The sequence below is a fragment of the Poecilia formosa genome, unplaced genomic scaffold, assembly GCF_000485575.1.
Source record: "Poecilia formosa unplaced genomic scaffold, Poecilia_formosa-5.1.2 Scaffold300, whole genome shotgun sequence".
Lineage (NCBI taxonomy): Eukaryota > Metazoa > Chordata > Actinopteri > Cyprinodontiformes > Poeciliidae > Poecilia > Poecilia formosa.
The window spans coordinates 80,424-100,300 of NW_006800239.1; the positions used below are offsets into that span (position 1 = coordinate 80,424).

General features: G+C 37.1%; 2 protein-coding genes across 2 annotated transcripts in view; both read left to right on the top strand.

The window, feature by feature from the left end:
* Positions 1-19,877, top strand: part of LOC103152074 (uncharacterized) — a 51,291-nt gene that overhangs the window by 13,364 nt on the left and 18,050 nt on the right. The gene's annotated exons all lie outside the window — the stretch shown is intronic.
* The window catches only part of LOC103152071 (early endosome antigen 1-like), a 20,560-nt gene continuing 8,295 nt past the window's right edge, over positions 7,613-19,877 (top strand). The window contains exons 1-14 of the mRNA XM_016660846.1: positions 7,613-7,699; positions 11,299-11,352; positions 12,999-13,046; positions 13,216-13,251; positions 13,421-13,468; positions 13,637-13,672; positions 13,806-13,853; positions 13,987-14,022; positions 14,335-14,382; positions 14,550-14,585; positions 14,703-14,750; positions 14,877-14,912; positions 15,083-15,672; positions 15,868-15,915. Of these exons, the coding sequence (XP_016516332.1) occupies positions 7,686-7,699; positions 11,299-11,352; positions 12,999-13,046; positions 13,216-13,251; positions 13,421-13,468; positions 13,637-13,672; positions 13,806-13,853; positions 13,987-14,022; positions 14,335-14,382; positions 14,550-14,585; positions 14,703-14,750; positions 14,877-14,912; positions 15,083-15,170 (576 nt within the window). The 5' untranslated portion in view covers positions 7,613-7,685 and the 3' untranslated portion in view covers positions 15,171-15,672; positions 15,868-15,915. The remainder of the gene's footprint in view (positions 7,700-11,298; positions 11,353-12,998; positions 13,047-13,215; positions 13,252-13,420; positions 13,469-13,636; positions 13,673-13,805; positions 13,854-13,986; positions 14,023-14,334; positions 14,383-14,549; positions 14,586-14,702; positions 14,751-14,876; positions 14,913-15,082; positions 15,673-15,867; positions 15,916-19,877) is intronic.

Consider the following 19,877-nt stretch of genomic DNA (forward strand, 5'->3'; position numbering starts at 1 on the left):
TACTCAGTCCAAAAAACAAAAGCAAAACAAAGACACGGTCAGGGCGGGACCGGGGGTGTGGAGCCACAGGTAACTCGGGAGGAGTGTCCGCAAACTCGGGGGGCGGAGCCAGAGGATACTTGGGAAACTTGCAGAACTCTGGAGCAGGTTGCTGCTCACAAGCAGCGGACGACGCGGGAAACTCTGGAGCAGGGGGCTGCTCACAAGCAGCGGACGACGCGGGAAACTCTGGAGCAGGGGGCTGCTCACAAGCAGCGGACGACGCGGGAAACTCTGGGGGCTGCTCACATGCAGCGAACTCGGGAAACTCTGGGGGCTGCTCACATGCAGCGAACTCGGGAAACTCTGGGGGCTGCTCACATGCAGCGAACTCGGGAAACTCTGGGGGCTGAGACAAACGCCGCCTCGGCGCTGGGACCGGAGGCAGCAGGGAACGATGCTGCCTCGGAGCTGGGACCGGAGGCTGCGGCAGGCGGTGGGGGCTTCGCCCAGGGGCCGGGATCTCCGGAGGCTCAGGGCAGCGGTGACGGCGGGGTCCGGCCCCCTGCCGGCGGATCGCCAGCTGCGATCCCCGTAACGGCCCCAGGAGTAGAAGAGCCCCTCCACAAAACTCCTCCAGGGAGACCGCTTCAAATACCCGCCAGGGGTTCCACCGTCGGGTGTGGGCCTGCCACCTGCGTTCCTCACCTTTTCTGTGGTCGGATCCTTCTGTCATAATCGGTGTGTTGTGGTGAGGATAGGACGCAGGTAGACCCAGGATGAAGTGAAAATGATGAATTTAATGATGATTTCCAAGGTACAGAACAACGGAGAACAGCACAGAGAAACAGGCGACAAACGACAAGGATCCGACGAGAGACAAGGACAACAGGTGGGTTTAAATACACACCGGGTAATCAGGGGGATGAGACACACCTGGGAAACAATCAACAGGGAGGACAGGACAGAGACTCACAGGAAAACAGGACTGAACACAGGAAATCTCAAAAATAAACACACAGAAACACGGATCATGACATTTAGGGGAAAAAGTACTTTTTTGATAGGCTTTTATTTTGGAATTACACATCATATCATGTTGACATTTGCTGGTTTTGTCCCAAAGGTGTTCCTCTTCCATCCAGAAGTGAGAGAAATCGCTGGAAACACAGAGTTTTTCAGCACTGCATAATGTCCACAGTTATTTCTGATACATTGTTTCTTTTTTCAACTGCACCGGCTGGATCAAACATGGACCAGATGTGCACTTTTATTGTGAAAGCAGCACGTAAACGGGTGTACCATAATGTCTGGAGCTGCCACACACGTGAATATCTTGTGCGGACCGGCTGTTCGAAGAACCGGTTACACAAGTAAAAAAAGGTATACTTTAGTATACTAAATTTTAACATATTTTAGCATACTTTGATTGATGTACTTAAACTGTACTATTTTGGAACAACTTAGTATACTTTAATAGTATTTAAATAGTATTAAATTACAACTTATAGTATACTTTAGTATACTATACGTACTTTTTTGGAACAACTTCAAGTGTACTTAAAGTATACATTTTAAATATAATATTTCAGAGCTTTATTATTATATTTTGATATAATTATTATATTTTGAGTGTAATAATTCTGTCATAGAATTATTGTCAGAGTTGACACCTATTAAACACAGCAATAACACAGGAAAGACAAGAGAAAGTTAGATTCTGAATACTCACGAGGAGAACAGACAGAGATGTGCTTTCAGTTACAAATCTCCTACTGCTCTGAAGCACATTTGCCTGCTCCTCTCTTTTTATTGTCTTTAGGATCCCTAATCACAGAGAGCGCTGTAACTCTAAAGGGAGGGGGAAAGACACTTGATCACACAGTCAGCGCCAAGATTATCACTAACTAACAACACAATCTATCTCGCACTAGCTTATCCAGTTCCTGACCCAGGATCAAGCAGGACAAGTTGTGAATCTTCACGACGATGGTTTTATAACTATCTAAGAGGTTAAAGCAGGCCGTTCTGTGAAGAACTGCAGTCACTGCTCTTCTTCAGAGAGGCTCTCTGTATAGGAATTCAGAGTGATTAATAATACAGAAACATTCCTTAAAAGATATGACTAAACCAAATAAGAGTACATAAACTAAGAACATATAAAACAGTATAACAAATAGTTGATAATAATACAATTCACCCAACAATTATATTAAAAATATTAATTTAATATACTTAAAATATATTTTATACTATGAATATATTAGTAATGTATTTAAATTACACTTAATTTTTATTTTTGATTTCCTGCTATTGATAATAAAGCTACAATTTTAATTACTCATAATTCATCTTTATTCCTTCTTTCCTATTTTGTACATTACATGCATAACTACACCGCAGTACTTACACTGTTTTAGGCTAAAATTACATGGAAAGATTAATTACACAAGATGCCCAAGGTAATTCAAATATTTTGTTTTATTACCGACATTTTAAAATTGTCCAATTTAACTCACAACTTTATGAACTTTACATAAATTATCAGTTTACGCATCAAAAGTGAACATATGAACATGAAAATTTAAGTGACAATAAAACATGAAAGTGAGGATCAACGATAGAACATTCCAGTTCACTGCACCTTACAGAAACCTACAAAAAAGAACAATAGAGCAATTAAACAGAGAAAGCATTTGTATTTAAAGAGAACAGCAGCCATCAGATGAGAGGCAGGGTTTACCCTGGACAGGTCACCAGTCGTTCACAGGGCCCTGAAAGCCAACAATAAATAAAAAAAAAGAAAGATAATTGTTAGATTAACAAGAAGAGAAAAATTCTTTCCAGTTACGTTTAAATCAAATTGTGTTTATTAAGCACTTAGTGTTGGTAACAGCAGTTTTTGTTGTTGAAAAGCGGGTTCCTCAGGATGTAAGCTTTCGCCCAGTATATGGTTTGCCAGGGTTTTATGCCTTTTTATTGTTTTTTACGGAGATGCATAAGGACTGGGGATCGGCCGTGGAGCTAACCGGGAGGTCCATGCAAGCAGGCGGACTCAATCTGCAGCAGGTTCACTGCCAAGTCTCCCCCTCTGGAGGTCCGAATTTTTTACTCGCACCCAGGCTGTCGGGAGTGGTATCTCCGTGACCAGGCAAATGTCTGGAGCTCAACAATCCCTGTCCCGCTCCGATCGGACCCCGGGAAAGTGCATTTTTGACTGGTTTCACGGAAAACGGTTAAAAATTAATATAAATTCGGGGGAAGGGTCTAGAGAAAAACGGACACAATCACAATGTTCCTTGGATTCCCCCGGTGCTGACAGTACATAGGTTGCGGCCAGTTTCGACCGCTTTTTCTGGGGTCAAAGGGGACCGAATTGGTCCGGTCCGTTCTGGTGCCCCTGGTAAGGCAGGTGACAGAAGAGCAGCCCAAAGGTGGTTTCCGAGATTCAGGCTGAGAACTGGGCCTGGAGCTCCAGGCTGAGAACCAGGCCTGTAACCCCGACCAGATAACCAGGCTCACCACACCCACCTGTGTACCCACACTTAAGCACACCTCCTCGGACTAAATCCTCCAGCATGCAGGCCCTAGAGGCTTGTGCCTCTGGTAAGGCAGGCTTCGTGCCTCTGGTGAGGTAGAGGGGGAGAAGGGAGATAGACCCGCAACCTGGGCCACGGATCCCGGACCTCCCTAACCTTAACTAGCATTACACACATACAGCTAAAGGAAATTACATGGGAAACACCCTCAAAGCTAAGGTTAAAGGAGATGACATACTAGGGAACGCTCTCTTTAGGCTGTAGCTTAGACAGAGGCTGACATAGGGAATTACAAACTGTTGTTTGATGCAATTTTGTTCTGCTAGCCCTTAAGGATAGCATGAACTATGGACCAGCTGTATTTTTGGCATTATTAAATGGAATTCATGAATTCAACTCACTGACTCTTCCTTAACCTCATACATCAAGCACTTAGCATTGAGAAAGGATAAATATCCACACTTGCCAATGGTCTAAAAGTCAACCACTGTCCTCTGCTGTGAGAGAGGTTTGGCTGATAGACTGGCTCAGCAGGTCATGTCTCCATGTTTGCAGCTCACTGTATTTAGCAACATTGCAGACAAAAAATATCTGTATCAGCCAAAATCAGAATTGATAGGTCAGGCTTTTCAAAGATCGGTAATCGGTGATCAGACAGACAACACCTAAGCTATACCCTTAGCAGACCAGAGCTTAAAACCTGGGTCTGCTCTAGCTGGTTGAAAATCACTGTTGCTAAAAATGTGTGAGAACACTGCTAATTATTCTCTCCCCAAATAATCAAGCCCTTTTTGCCACATCATTGTTGTATTTTTGAGAAAAGATGTTTTGCTTGTTTAAGAAGTTTTTTTCTGTCTGATGAGTAGACGTATAAGTTGATAGGAATAGTAATCCACTGCGACTCGTTACTGACCCACGCAGTCTGGTAGTGAAGCTACCCTGCCTTGATCTGAGCTGCCCAGAAAGACCATAATAGTTTGGTAGTTGTAATCCTTTGATAGTTGAGTAGCAAACTGCATTTTATCCCATAAACCTCTGGATGTATAGACTTTTGAGATCATCTTTTAAATATGCTAGATATATGTGTGCAATAAATTGCTTTTCCTCTTTCATAGCAATTTGTGACTGTTTTTTCAGCCATAAGTGATAATGAATTAGTTTAAAATCTTTTTACATTTTGAATAACTTTTCAAAATGTAATTTAATTAAAACAAATTTAAATATTTAGTTTGAAGAAGTAGATGTTACATTTTCTAATGATAATATTCTCAACAATGCATTCAACATGTTTGTGTTTGGAGAAAATGGCTTCAAACTGAAACAAATATCATAACTGCTTTCATAAAATGAAAGATCTTCATGGTGAGAAGGAACACACCTCAATGGCTTACTTTTCAGAAAGCATTTCTGTTTTGCTTTCAGATCTGTTTTTACTGCTGAAACTAATAGGCATGTCAGAAAAATATGAGGATGTGATGTGAATTTAATTAGTTTTTATAGCCTTCTATTCAGGTATGTCTACTAACTGCCTTCCACAGAATAGATCCTCAGATGTTTCCACACTTATTTATAAATACCCATTTCTCTAGAAATGATGAGAACAAACACATTTAAAGACAATAGTAATGCTGTTGTATAAAGGAAGAATAATTTCCAGAGGATCCAATTATTCATCTCGTCTTTGGCGTCTTTAGTTTAGCATTCTAAGTTGTTAACCTCATGCGTTTAGTTTCAGAAAAAATTAAAGAACTATCTTTATCAGGAGACAGTTGGTCTTGATTAATCAACAATGCACTGGAAGTACTGAATGTTAAAAAATAATCACATGCAGAAATGGTGATGAGAACTTAATCATGTAATCTGCTCTGCTTGTTGGATTCTTCTTGCTTCTGCTGTAAATTTCAACAAATGGGCTGCACAGGGGCACAGTTGTTAACCTTGGAGCAAAAAAGGATTACTTACAAACCCTGGCCAGGGTCTTACAGCCCTGAGCTTACATGTTCTCCCTATGCATGCATGGATTCCGTACTCTGTCTTCGTCCCTCAACCTAAAACATGCATAAGCTGACCTTAAGTGTGTGTTTGTATGTGTGTGTGTACATGGTTATTTGTTCCGTTTGTGTCTTGGTTGACCTGTGTTAGGATCTGTCTCTGATGCACCTTATGAACAATTTTGGAATATTGAAACAGAGTGCTGAGTCATTCATTTTACCACAGAAATAACATCTTTGCCACTTCAGCACAAGTTCAAACTTTCAGAGAATAATACCACTTGATTCTGAGTAAAACTCAGACGACCCAGGTTTCCACCAGCATAAAATGGAAGCATAAAATGAATCTCAAAAATCCTTGTGCACTTGTAACTGGAGACTACAAGACTTAAAAACAGGCCGTGGTTATACGGGGATCTGCAGCATGCTAAGGATCAACCTTTAGGAAAGAACAAACTACTGAGGACATGATGGCTGAGATGGGGATACTGCAAAACTTTAAGAATTACACCGTACCAAAAAAGGGAGGACAGGCTTAAAAAGACCTGAATATGTATTCATCATTTGGATTTAGTTAAGAAAATGGGACAATTCTATACAAACTAAACAAAGCTAAAGATCAGTTAAACGTGAGAGATTTTTGGGAGATACAAGCTAAAGCTGAAAATTTCAGAGCTTTAATGTTAAGAGTGTCTATTGAGTTTGTCTCGCATTTTAACCATCCATCCATTTTCTTTACACCCTTGTCCCTTAGTGGGGTTGGGAGGGCTGCTGGTGCCGATCTCCAGCTAACGTTCCGGGCGAGAGGCGGGGTCACAGATCGCCAGTCTGTCGCAGGGCAACACAGAGACACACACACACAACCATGCACACACACACTCACACCTAGGGGCAATTTGGAGAGGCCAACTAAACTGACATGTTTTTGGACTGTGGGAGGAAACCGGAGTACCCAGAGAAAACCCACGCATGCAAGGGGAGAACATGCAAATTCCATGCAGAAAGACCGGGGCCGGGAATCAAACCCAGAACCTTCTTGCTGCAAGGCAACAGCTCTACCACTGTGTAGCCCGCATTTTAACCAAAACACTGAAAAAGATATTTCAATAGCAGTTGATTGGACAACTTTCACACACAGACAAGTTGACAAGTTCACACACAGACAAAACATTGCAGTTTTGTCTGTGTGTATCAGGCGACTCATGTTATTTAACATTTGCAGGTGTCGGAGAAGGTTTGAATTCATAATTATCAGATTTGAGGCTGAAGTTAAATTTTTGTGTGTAGAAACTGTAATTGTGTGTGTACTTTTATTTTGTATTCATAATTTCTTAATGTTTGTGTGTGCATTTGACCACACATTTACAAGTACCTGAAATTATACACAAAATGTTTTTTATGGTTTACAAATCATGTTTCAGAGATACAACTGTATGTAAAGCTGCACACACAAACAGCTTAAACAGATTACAAATTCACTATTAAACACACAGGTATTTTGAGACAATTTTCTCTCCATGTATCCTCCACCTGTCACCAGGTATGGTCAGCTGCACCCTGAAAATCAGCTGGTCTAAATATTAGAGAGATGGATTTAAGGAAGTAAGATTTTATGAGTTTTTCATGAAATACAAAATCCTCGCCAATGAGTGTCTTAGCTGAAGACTTTGCTGAAAAGCCAATATGACATTTTAGCTCTTTATAATGAATAAAGGGTGACACCTTGTGGTCCTTTGAAGAGTGGATTTTTTAAAATGCAATTACACTCCATTTTTAGATATAAATGAAACAGATACTGCATAAATAAAAAGATTAATTAAATGTAAACTAAAGGTAGCATTGCTTATTTTGTATATTCTGTTATGTTTCAGAAACATTTTCTAAACTTAGATTTTATGTGTGTTTACTAAAAATTGTATGCTGTTTTCTTCCACCACTTTAAAACCAGATCTGTTGCATTCTTTTGTGTGAAACACTAAGCACATCTTCTTGGTGCTGTGCCAAAGCCTGCCACTTTGATTAATCAGTCACACATTCCTGAAACAAGTCAAGGAGGTTATGCTGGCAAGTAAAAAGTAAAAGAGATAGTAAACCTTCAGCAGACTGTGCTGTTGTTTTTTATATGTCAACTCTACTGACAAACTGATGCTGCCGGACAGTTCAGAGGAGAGAAATCATGATGGGGTGCTGGTAAGTGAAATATTTTCCACCAGATTTTCTTTTAGTGCATCAAACTTTACATTAGTATGTTAAATTGTGAAGTTGGAAATCAGGCAAGAAAATAACTAATCAGTTCTATTTCTGAGTGTCAGAATGTAGGAGTTACAGGATCCTAACACCCAAATGATATGCAAAATTTTAATTATGAATCAACAGAGGGTGAGTTGAAGAACTGTCTTGGCAGAAATATGTTTCAGATGCTCTCATCAGTTTTATGATATGAGATCAATCTGAATAATAGAGTGAGAGAAAATTATTCAGTGGTACATGACAGAGCTACAAGGTTGATTAGTGACTGTCTGCCATACAACAGTGACCTCTGTTGTTCAGCTGGATGAAAGGTTGCAGATGAATACTGACGCTGTTCAGATTATGTTGAGGACTGCAGTCTGTCCCTGTGCAAGTAGCGATTTCTGATATGGGCGACATGGGCGGATGCCGAGGGCAGAATTTTGTAAGGGGTGGCATGACTCCGGCCCCATACTCCCCCATACCCCATCCGTTGTCAAATCCAATGGGAGAAAGAGTCATAATGTGATTTATAAACATTTTTAATACTAGAAAAGGGTAAATTACCGCAAGTTCATTTATCCTTCTCAGTGTTTGGCAGGAGGGCTGCTGGTAGAGGTGGGTCAGGTTTACCCTGTGTATTGTCTTGAAGGCATGATGCCAGGTCAAACTGTGGAACAGATTGGTTTCCCCCACATTTACAGAAATGTGTGATGCTATGTGATGTGTTTTAGTCATTGTGATAACTAATTGCAAATAAGTGTTTAGGAAAAGTATTTAGCAAAGCATGTTCATTTGTCTTAGGTTAATTATTTAAGATTAAGGTTTACAGATTATTTTGTTTATGCCGAGTGCTTAAAACCAAGATTGAAATCCTTAACCATTACAATTAGTAAATTGTTAATATTGAGTACAGCCTGAGTCTTCTGTAGTTTACACTATGTCAGTAGTCAAATTTCTTGTATTTCAATGTTTGATATTAAAGCTCTATTGGAGAGAATGTGGTACAAGACTCTTCAGATTTGGCAGTTATGAATAAGTTTTCTAGTGGACACCGTCTGCACATTTAAAGCACTCGTGTTTCAGCTATTAGAGACTGTAGTATACAAATTCGAGCTCATTTTGTATAAAATAAGAGACACAAACTGGATGACACAGACACATATCACCATCACACCAATACTCCCAACACAACCCACCCCCTCACTTCCTCTTTTGCCAGTGGAGGAGAGCTGCGATGGGGGGCCATCTTTTCAGGGGTGCGAGAAAGGTGGTTTGCCCAGGGTGCCAAACAGGTTAGGACCATCTCTGCCCTGTACTTTAAGGGTCATTCAGCTGTCATTCAGCTACAACAATATTATATAGGAACTAACAAACTCACATGAGACTATGCTATTTTTGTTTTCTACCTGATTATTATGTGTGAGGACTCTGATTCCAAGGTTCCTATTCTCGATGCATAACTTCTTTAATATAAGGATGCAAAAGGGCAACTTCCTCACAATATAATTTGGGGACTGTGTGCATCCTCAGCTACAGTAATACTCCCTTCAGTCAGTGTCACCAAAAACTGAGTCATAACAAGGAGCGTAAAAAAATTGCAATGCTTCCATCATTGTTTTTTTTGGTCACACTTAATAGTTATGAGACAAAGAAGACCTGAATATTAACAAAATACATGGGATTAAAAAAATAAATAAATGTATATATTTTTCAAGGAATACAACACTTTGTAAAAAGAAAATAGGTAATTTTGTCTCTTGACAGAGCAGGAATTAATTGTGATTTACCAAGTTTTTTTTACCAGGATTGGGTGTCACCAGACACCCAATCCTGAGACATAGAATCAAGAAATCACTTTAAAAAACTTGGCTGATAACACAAAGAACTTCTAAACAGTAGAAATAGATCTAAAAAATAGGTTGTAACTCAATCTAAAGAAATTATTCACGAAAAGATAAGAGTCAAAGTCATTTACATTCATTATTGACAAAGTGATTTATTTGGCTTCTACTAGAGTTACTGGCATGCCAAAATTACACCAAGAGCAAATAGATGCTGAATATAAGTTGTCACAAAACAGCACATAAGAAAAACAAAAGTATTCAAGGTCATATTTGCCTCAGGGAAGGTCAGGCTTAATGAATCTAATATAAGCAAAACAGATTGCTCAAAATGACATCTATGGGAGGATTACAAGGTGAAAACCAATCCTGACTAGAAAGGACACAAATGTTCCTCTAACATATTATTATTGTCTCACTGCGTCTAGGATTAAGCTAACAAAGCATTTAATAAAATTAGCATCATATCACACGGTAAAGGATTTCATCGTAAAAAAACAAACAGTAAATTACTTGCAACAGGGACACCAGTAATTTACTGTTTTTGTTTTTGCGGTTTATTTATTATAACTTATTTAATAGTATATTTTAATAGTATATTTTAAATTGAATTTCATTAAATTAACAGTAAAACAGTAAGTTACTGCTAGGCAAGATATTAGCATTTTATCATTACTGTACACTTAATGTACTGTTATTAATTTTAACATTATATGACTGCATATTAGATCACTGTAAGTTGCTGGTTTTATTGCATTCTTACAGGATGTGCATAGTAGTTTACAAAAGGTAATGAAATCTCCAAATTCCCTTAAATACTTTGAAAATTACCAAAAAAGAGACTACAGATTCAATAAAAAATATTTTTGTTCACAGGTTTCATGGGCAGATATCTTAATCTTAGTGAAATTATGACAATAACTTCAGTTGCTGAATTAAAATGGTTGAGGTAAAGTGTTAAGGTAAAATGTAAGTGTGGACTACATACATTCTGCCCATAAATCAAAATTGCACACTTCTAAAGTTTAAATTTAATCATACAAACTTAATAATTTGAGTATAATCCACTTTTAAACCTGAACCAGCTGATGTTATTGGTACAGCACATTCTGGTCTCCTCATTGCCAGAGCAGCTTTCAGGCTTTGTGGCATCTCTGGCCACTGAGTATCTTGGGTGATATTTATTTTTAATAATTGACATACTTCTAAATAAACAAACCATAACAGTTTAATAAATATTGCATGTTGACTTGTGTACAGTAATGTAGTAATAGAAATCAGATTAATCAAATGTTATGATGAAGGCTTTCTAACAGTCTTGGTCAGAAAAATGAATGCCTTTATGCTAGTCACAAACATGAGCTACGATTACTAAAAAGCATATTTATATATCATAAGGAAATATATTTATTGTAAATAACTGAAAGAGATAAAGTCTCCAGCAGAAGATTGAAGAAAGAAAAATAAACTTTAAGCAGTGAGCCTGGAGAATCATTGATCACATCATTTTAAAAGAATGAAGAAAGACTGACTGATTCCCAGAAAATAGAAAAAGTCAAGACTTTTGCAAGTGATGTATAAAAAATGTATAGAAGAACTTTTCTAATGCACTGCAATGACAGAACCAACAGCTTGAAACTTAGATTTATGCATTTATATGTCTGTGTATTAGCATTATATTTTATGCTAAATCTACTAATTTTTTGTCCTGTAAAGGTGCTCAAAGAAAAAGTCAAAAAAATCTCAGCGACATGAAGAAGAGAGATTAAGGTAAGACGAACACTCCAGTTAGTGTATGCTAACCTTAATTGTTTAAGTTGTGTAAAGAACCTTTTGGTAGTGCAATGAAATTTGATAATTTCTTCTTTTTTTTGTCACACTTAAATGTTTCAGATAATCAAACTGTTATTATTGAATAAAGGCAATCATAGTAATAAATATAAAAGGCAAATGTCAAATGAATATTTAATTCATTAGGGGGAAATGCTATTATTTACAACCTTGCCTTTGGTGAGAAAGTACGCCCTCACAACCCACATACCCCCTCTTTTGCATTCCCACCATTAAACCATGAACTATCTGTGGTTAAACTATTTATTTCAGAACGTTGAGTTCATTTTCACACAGAGGGCTCACCTACATATATGTATGTATATGATAGATAATTCAAATGGAACATCTCTGATGACCGGAAGATCTGAAAAAGTTACAAATCATCTAAAAAATACAAACAGTAGAAACATCCCTAAGGGGGAAAAGAGTTATCATTGCATTGAATTTAGTGATTTTCAAACTCTATAATTTATTATAAGCTTATAGTTTTTGTCTGAAACCTGGTAAATTTGTGAAGAATGCAACAATTTGTATAATGCCATGAAACAACCAAGTGGAGCTCCACAAATAAAATTTCCATTAAAAATACTGAAAATAATGTGACTGGGCATGCTGTCTAAAATTGCTTGTGGGAATGTGTTATGAAATGACATGCTGAGGATAAGGACAGAATCTGGGAGCATAAACCATATAGAGGGATGTGACTGGATCAACCCAGTGTCAAAAGAATATTTAATGAGACATTTATGAGTCCGAGTCCAAGATGTGGCAAAGGAGATAGCTTGGTGTGCTGTGGAGATGCTCCAGAAGACCTAATCCAAAGTATTCATTTTTCTGGCAGAAAAAATTAACATACTTGTACAAAATGGACAATATTTCACTTTAAATTGGTGGGATTAAAGTCCACTGCCACTGTAAAAAAATATTTTTGTAATGGTATGACTTATATGGGTAACCTAGCACTCGTTCTACTGGGTTGGAGGACTGCAATTATCTTGACTGATAGGAATTTCTTGAGCAGGAAATTACATCTGCTTTACAACATCAAGAAATCAGTGAGCTAGTACCAGGATACAGTAGTGCCCCATCTGTTATTGGTATAAAAACATTAGGGTTTTCCCTAAAAAATGGCAGATGGTAGGGTGTCTAGGGCATCCCCCACCATGATTTTGTGTTTTTGTGTTGAAAAATGTTAAAAGTTACAAAAATTTGGTGGCGCATGAACAATCATAGTAATTTGAAAATGATAGCCTGTGAAACTAATGGGCAGGTGCACGAACAGTATCTATTCCTTTTGTACATGAGACCCTAGATATTCTATACTAAATCTTTAGTAAGACAAAACAAATCATAATTCAACAATAGGAGACAGAACAAAGGGCTATGGACCATTATACAGTTATTGGAAATGGATTTGTTTTTACAGAAATATATCAGCCTGACAAAAATACATTATAAAGTGTTTTACCGAATCAGTTTTCAAAATCTTAATTAAACTTTTGTTTGAAATTAATATAAACCTTTTAAATGTGAGACTCCAAGTTTAGCCAAAAACAAAAACTGTTTGTTTTTTTATTTTCCAGAGCTGCTCAGGAAGACAAAGAAAGGGAACTCAACTCTGTCAATCAAAGGTATTGTTCACAAGCAAGCCAAAAGACAGCTTTCCAAAACTGTAATATTCATTCTTAAATGTCATACGTATTGTTGGTCATGTGGACATATAAACTGTCAGATATTCAGTGATTATACAACAGAATGTGTGCTGTAAAAGATTTTAATATGTTGTCCTTTTTATAACAGTCTGACTGAAACCCAGGATGAACTCCTTCAGGCGAGGTCAGTGAAATATTGAGTAATTCCTTTACATGTCAATCCCATTTTGTATTAACTGATTACAGAATCAGGTTATCTTGAGTAAATTGTAAAGATGAAATTAGCATTATTAAATTTATAGATATGATTTTCCAAGCTTTGCTGCGAAACAAATTTTGTTTTCCTTCCTCAGAACTGCTCTTGATAAAGAAAGACAAGAACTGAACTCAGTTAGAGAAAGGTACTGTTCACACAACAAGCTGATGGGCCACATTCAAGTTTATTCTTCAAGAGGCATAACAGTTTGCTGATGATGCCATAGAAAATAAAAAAACATGTTGACATTTTTGTGATTTTACAGCAGAATCAGTGATTTGAAGGGTTTTAATCTGTTGCCCTTTTATAACAGCCGGAATGAAGCACAGAATAAACTTCAACATGCGAGGTCAGTGCTTTACTGGCTCTGTTGCTGCTGATTGCAGATAAGGCAACATTGTTTGGAAGTGTTAGAATTTTTTTTCACTTCAGACTTTAAGCTTGAAGTGTTTTGCTGAAATTATGCTATTTTCTTTTTGTAGAAACACGCTAAGACAAAAAGAAAAGGAATTGGAAGCAGTAAATCAACGGTACTGTTCACTGACAAGTTAAAAACATCACATAATATAAATGCAGGTCATGTTGACTTGGAATTGATGAAAGATGATATTACACCAGAATGTGTGCCATAAAGGATTTTAATCTGTTTTGTTTTTATAACAGTCTGGCAACATCCCAGGATAAACTCCTTCAGGCGAGGTCAGTGATTCACTGAATCCATCCATTTTCTTACACCCTTATCCCATTGTGGTCAGGAGGGGCGCCGGTGCCTATCTGCAGTTGCCAACAGGCTAGAGCTGGGATAAACCTTGGACAGGTTGTCAGTCCATCGCAGGATTCACTGAATCAGTTTCTTTAAAAGTCAACCACACTTTATATTAATTTATCACAGAATCAGGTTATCTTAAGAAATTTTAAAGACAAACAGCCCTAATAAAATGCATACAAAAGTCCTTATGAGGTTTGAACCTTAGTCACAAAACAAATGTTGATTTTGTTTTTCTTCTCTAGAACTTCTCTGGGAGAGAAAGATAAAGAACTGAAGTCAGTTAGAGAAAGGTACTGTTCACACAACAAGCTTACGGGCTACAATCAAATTTAGTCTTCAAGATGCTTAACAGTTTGCTGATGATGATGTTGTCATAGAAAATATAAAACACATTGAGATTTTGATTATTTACAATTAGTGTTTTGAATAGTTTTATTCTGTTGTCATTTTATAACAGCCGGAGTGAAATTAAGAATCAACTTCAACAGGCGAGGTCAGTATTTTACTGGATCTGTCACTGCTGATCAAGACAATATTGCTTGGATTTGCTTGACATTTCTTTTAGCTTGAGACTTTAAACTTAAAGCTTTAAATATGCCTTTTTTTCTAGAAACACTCTAAAACAAAAAGAAAGGGACTTGAACTCAGTCAATCAAAGGTATTGTTCACCAAGCTAAAGACCTCACATAACAGATTGCAGGTCATATTGACTAATAAATGAAAGGTGATTTTACAACATAATGTATAATGTCAAAGGTTGTTAATCTGTTTTGTTTTTAAACAGCCTGACTAAATCCAACGTTGAACTCCTTCAGGCGAGGTCAGTGATTCACTGAGTCAGTTTCTTTAAATGTCATTTTGTATTAATTGATCACAGAATCAGGTTATCTCAAGTAAGTTGTAAAGACAATAGGTTATATTAGAACAAATTAAAAGTTTCTTGATGAATTTAGTTGTGGAACAAATTTTGATTTTGTTTCTCGTCTCCAGAACTGATCTGGAAAAGAAAAATAAAGAACTGAGCTCAGTTAGAGAAAGGTACTGTTCACACAAGTCAATGGGCCACATTACAGTTTAGTCTTCAAGATGCTTAACAGCTGATGATGTCATAGAAAATAAAAAACACATCAACATTTGATGACTTTACAGCAGAATCAGTGTTTAGAAGGATTTTATCCTGTTTTTTTTATATCAGCCAGAAAGAAACTGAAAACCAACTTCACCAGGCGAGGTCAGTATTTTACTGGATCTGTTGCTGCTGATCACAATCAAGACAACATTGTTTGGAACTGATAGACAGTTTTTAAACTTGAAACTTTAAGACTGAATGCTTTCCATATTCTTTTAAAATTGTCTTTTTTCTTTCTCTAGAAACACTCTAAAACAAAAAGAAAAAGAATTTAAATCAGTCAATCAAAGGTATAGTTCAGTAACAAGCCAAAAAGTTCACATAACATATTGCAGGTCATGCTGATTTAAAAATTATGAAAGACAATTTTACAACAAATTGTTTTGTAAAGAACTTTTGTCTGTTTTGTAAACAGTCTGACTGAAACCCAGGATGAACTCCTTCAGGAGAGGTCAGTGATTCACAGAATTGGTTTCTTTAAATGCCAATCACACTTTCTATGAATTGATCACAGAATAGGGTTATCTTGAGAAATTTTAAAGACAAACAGTAACATTAGAACAAATACAAATACTTACAAATACTTTCTTAATGTGATTCTCCAAGCTTCGGTGCAAAACAATTTTTTTTTGTTTTCCTTCTCCAGAAATGCTCTGGAAGAGAAAAAGAGAGAACTGAACTCAGTTAGAGAAAGGTAATGGAACACAACAAGCTAATGGGCTACCTTATTAATTAACGTGCTTAGTCTTCAAAATGCATGACAGTTTGTTGATAATATCATAGAAAATATAATGGCCTTGCCATTTTGGTGATTTTACTATAGACTCAGTGTTGTAAAGGATTTTAATCTGCTGTGCTTGTAACAGCCAGAATGAAACTTCCATTCTTTTATTGTTAATCAGTCTATATGAGCTAGTGACATAATCTGATTTGAGAAAAGTTAAGTCACTAAGCTGAGGCTCATGGCTTCACTGCAAAATAACGTTGATGTTTTTCATACTTCAGAACAGCAGATTGTACAACACAGTGAAAGATAACATAAAAACGGTACATTACAATAGTGAAAAGAAAAAAAGAAAAAGCACTGTGGATTAGTGAATCCACAGTACAGATTATAATGACTGGTATATCATTTGTTATATTTAATATTAAGGAGTTGAAACAAATACTTTATGAAAACTATATTTTAATCTGTCTTTGTATTTGATGTTACATAAAAAGCAAAGTACCAACAGTACTTTTGAAAGGAAAATTGGATTTTCTCAAGTTCTTCATTGTTCTTTCCATCTTTGGGACAAAAAAGATGAGGAACCAACATCAGACAGTCTAAAGAGTTTTAGTGTTACATTTCAAAACATGAAATATAACACATAAAGAAATATGTATATTTATGTACAAGGACTGACTCCTCATGAATTAACAACACCTGTGCTGGCCATAAACTAATTATGTATGTTGCTATAAACACATATTAATATATCATTGATGTTCAAAGTCCAGTAGGTGTATTAAAGCCACAGGAAAGAAAGTAGAGCTGACTTCACTCACTGAAAAGTATTCTTCATTTTACTGCAGGATTTGTTAATATATTGGATGCTGCAAATTCTTTTCATTCTGATGAAATTTTATATGGGAACTATTGTTCAGCATGCTATTTTCATGAGACATCTACCAGATGTTCATTGAATTGGTCACAGACGTTTGATCTGGATGATCTGTGAAAATTAGAAGTTGAAACATAATGGCCTAATCTGATATTAAATGTTTTATAATAAAATCAAATGAACAAACTCAAGCCTGAATTTGTAAACAGTTGCTTCTAAGAAAAAGAATAATATTTACACAATCGCTTTCAAAAATTCTTTTCTGAGACCTTTTGTATTTAACTATCAAAATAAAAATGTGAAATATATTTTAACATTTAAGCATTTTAGCTTTTAACAATGTCCATTGTTTCAGTAGAACAATAATATTTTACATCTTGCATAAACAACTATTCTCTCAATATCAAACTGAAATATCAAACATAGTATTAAAGGCGCAAGGCTCCTTTAATACTATGCCTCGGTACTCAGTTTCACATGAAGATATAATTTATCTGGTTTTTCAACAAACCCATAAAAAACATCACGTGTATAAAATAAAGAAAACACAACAATGTCCTTTGAGTGAGAACTCTCTTAAAAAGTGCAAAATACAAGTTCAAATGAACTCCGCTGTTCTTCAGCTAGCTCCTCAGCTAGCTCACACACATGTGTACAGGCCCACTAGCATTAGCTCCAATTAGCCTTCAGAACAAGTCCCGTTTTCGTATACAATAACAATTACAAAACTATGAGAGGCCCCGTGGGCCAAAACTTACAAACTCTCTACATTCACAGTCAAACTCTCTTACACGTTGTTAATCCACAGTATTCAGCCACGCCCCTAACTCCTCCCTAACCTCCAGCGGACTGACTACTGACCAGCTCTCCATCTCACGGGTCCGAAAAGCCTCTAATTCCTGGGTATTACCGCAAATAAGAATGTAGAGAACTTTTGTTTAAGCTGGGAGCGGGAAAGACTCGTCTAAGCTCTAACTACCTTCATCCAGACGTTATGACCTGCTTTCAGTCTATGATTCAGACATCGGAGTAGCCCCGCTGGTGTCCGAGCTCATAAACCACGTCTGTTCACGGCAGCTCTTTCTCTGTTTATTAACGTGCACTTGTTATAACTTAGATAATTTAGAGATAGGAATAAGTCCCAGGGTCATTATTTATCTGAACTAAAGAACGTACGAAGCCACCCTGATTTACTAAGACCATTAACATTGATTTCACATTAATCAGAAGAATTAAATCTAGTTGACTCAATTAATTTAACTGTCCACGACATCAAACTAGACTTTAATATTTTATTATAAAGCTTTAGCAAGGGAAAAAAGACATACAGCAATTAACAAAGGATTAAGTAATCAATAGATTTTAAGAAAATTTAGAAACCTCACCTAATTCTAAACCCTACACTGTGTCTAAATCTAAATAGAGGCTTTGGGAGAGGCAGTTTTACTTGAACCCAGATGCAGAGACGATCTTTGGCAGCAGATAACTTTAACGTCCATGGATGGAGTCCTGTCTTTGTCTTGGCAGAATCCTTTTAGAATAGATCCAAAGTTGAACTGGTGAGAATCCTCAACGAACTCAGTTCTTAATCCACAAAAGATCTTTGTATATTCCCCATGTCCACTGCAGCATCGTTGTAATCCTTGGGGTTGAGTGTGGGGCCGCAGTCGAATCAGAGTCCCGGGTTGTGGGTAAACGGATCTTGTCCCTTTCTTGGGCAGCGAGCAGTCGTCCCGGGGTATCATCATGCAGCCCTCCGTTGATTCTGTATCTCCATGTGTACTCAACTCTTAACGCCGCGGAACGAAGAACCTCAATCCTCCTGTCTGGTGTCTTTTTATTCTTATCAGCAGCCACACACTTTCTTTCCTCACGTACGTTTTTACTTGACGTCAACTGTTCTTTAGTTAGCCTCAGACTGCAGATGAACTTTATTTCTCCTGAGCTGCACTTTCAGTTCCCTGTCTGAATTCTGCAACTGTTTCCTCTGTACTGACTGCTTGGACAGATGATCTCATATCCATCACCATCTTGGAGACATGATGTCTGTTCTAATGACCTAATGTCTTGGTTACCTCTGCTCTCCTATCAGTTCCTCTTTTCCTCTGACCCTTCACCTACCATCTACCTCCAACACAACATCAGTGACCTTTAGTTACAGTTACACATTTTACACCATTTCAACTTCAATGTCAAAATCACATTTATAACCTTTAAGTTTCTCTGATTTAGCATTCATTTATAATTTTATAATAACCATTACGTGTTAGTTACTCTTATTATAATCATGATGTGAGTTATTACAGACATTTCTGGAAATCTAATTATTTGATACCATGTTACCGTTACTTGTTTCACCTGTAAGTACTTCCATAAGTACAAGAGTAAGTGTTAAATATTCTTATAATCAAACCAACATCAACCACTGGTTAAACCAATATTAATTATCGGTTTAATCATAAGTTTTCATTATTAATTTAAGTATTTTACTCTGGGTTTTATCCGATTACTCAAAATGTTTTGATTTTATTCCTTAAACCTTTATTCCCTTAAATGAGCACTCTGAACTATTTTTATTCACTGCAGGCTGGAAACTTCCTCTTTCTTCAGGAAACCTGGTCTTCCTGTTCCATGACTCTCTGTCGGACTATGATTTTTTATGATTAATTAGAAAAAAGTAGAATTAAAGCAAAGTTTGCAGGATACCATAACAACACACACAACCAGATTAAATTTACTATCAAACTCTCTGACAGAGTTTGATTGCAATGGAAGTTAACTTAAAATTTCAGTGTCTGATTGGACCCCAGGCAGGAGTAGGCGGGTTTTCACGGACAGAAAAATAGCTGAGCGGCAGCCACTCACAGAGGCAAATAATATTTTAAATGACATCGTTAGCGCTCCACAGCACAAGTTATGGCGCTCTCTTTTGAAAATAAAAGCGCACCTCCAGTTTATGTTTGATTCACACATCAAGTTTCTCTCCTGCGGCTATAACAGGCTAAAGCTTTGTGTTAATTAACCCTCTTTATTTTTTGGGGGAAAAATATTT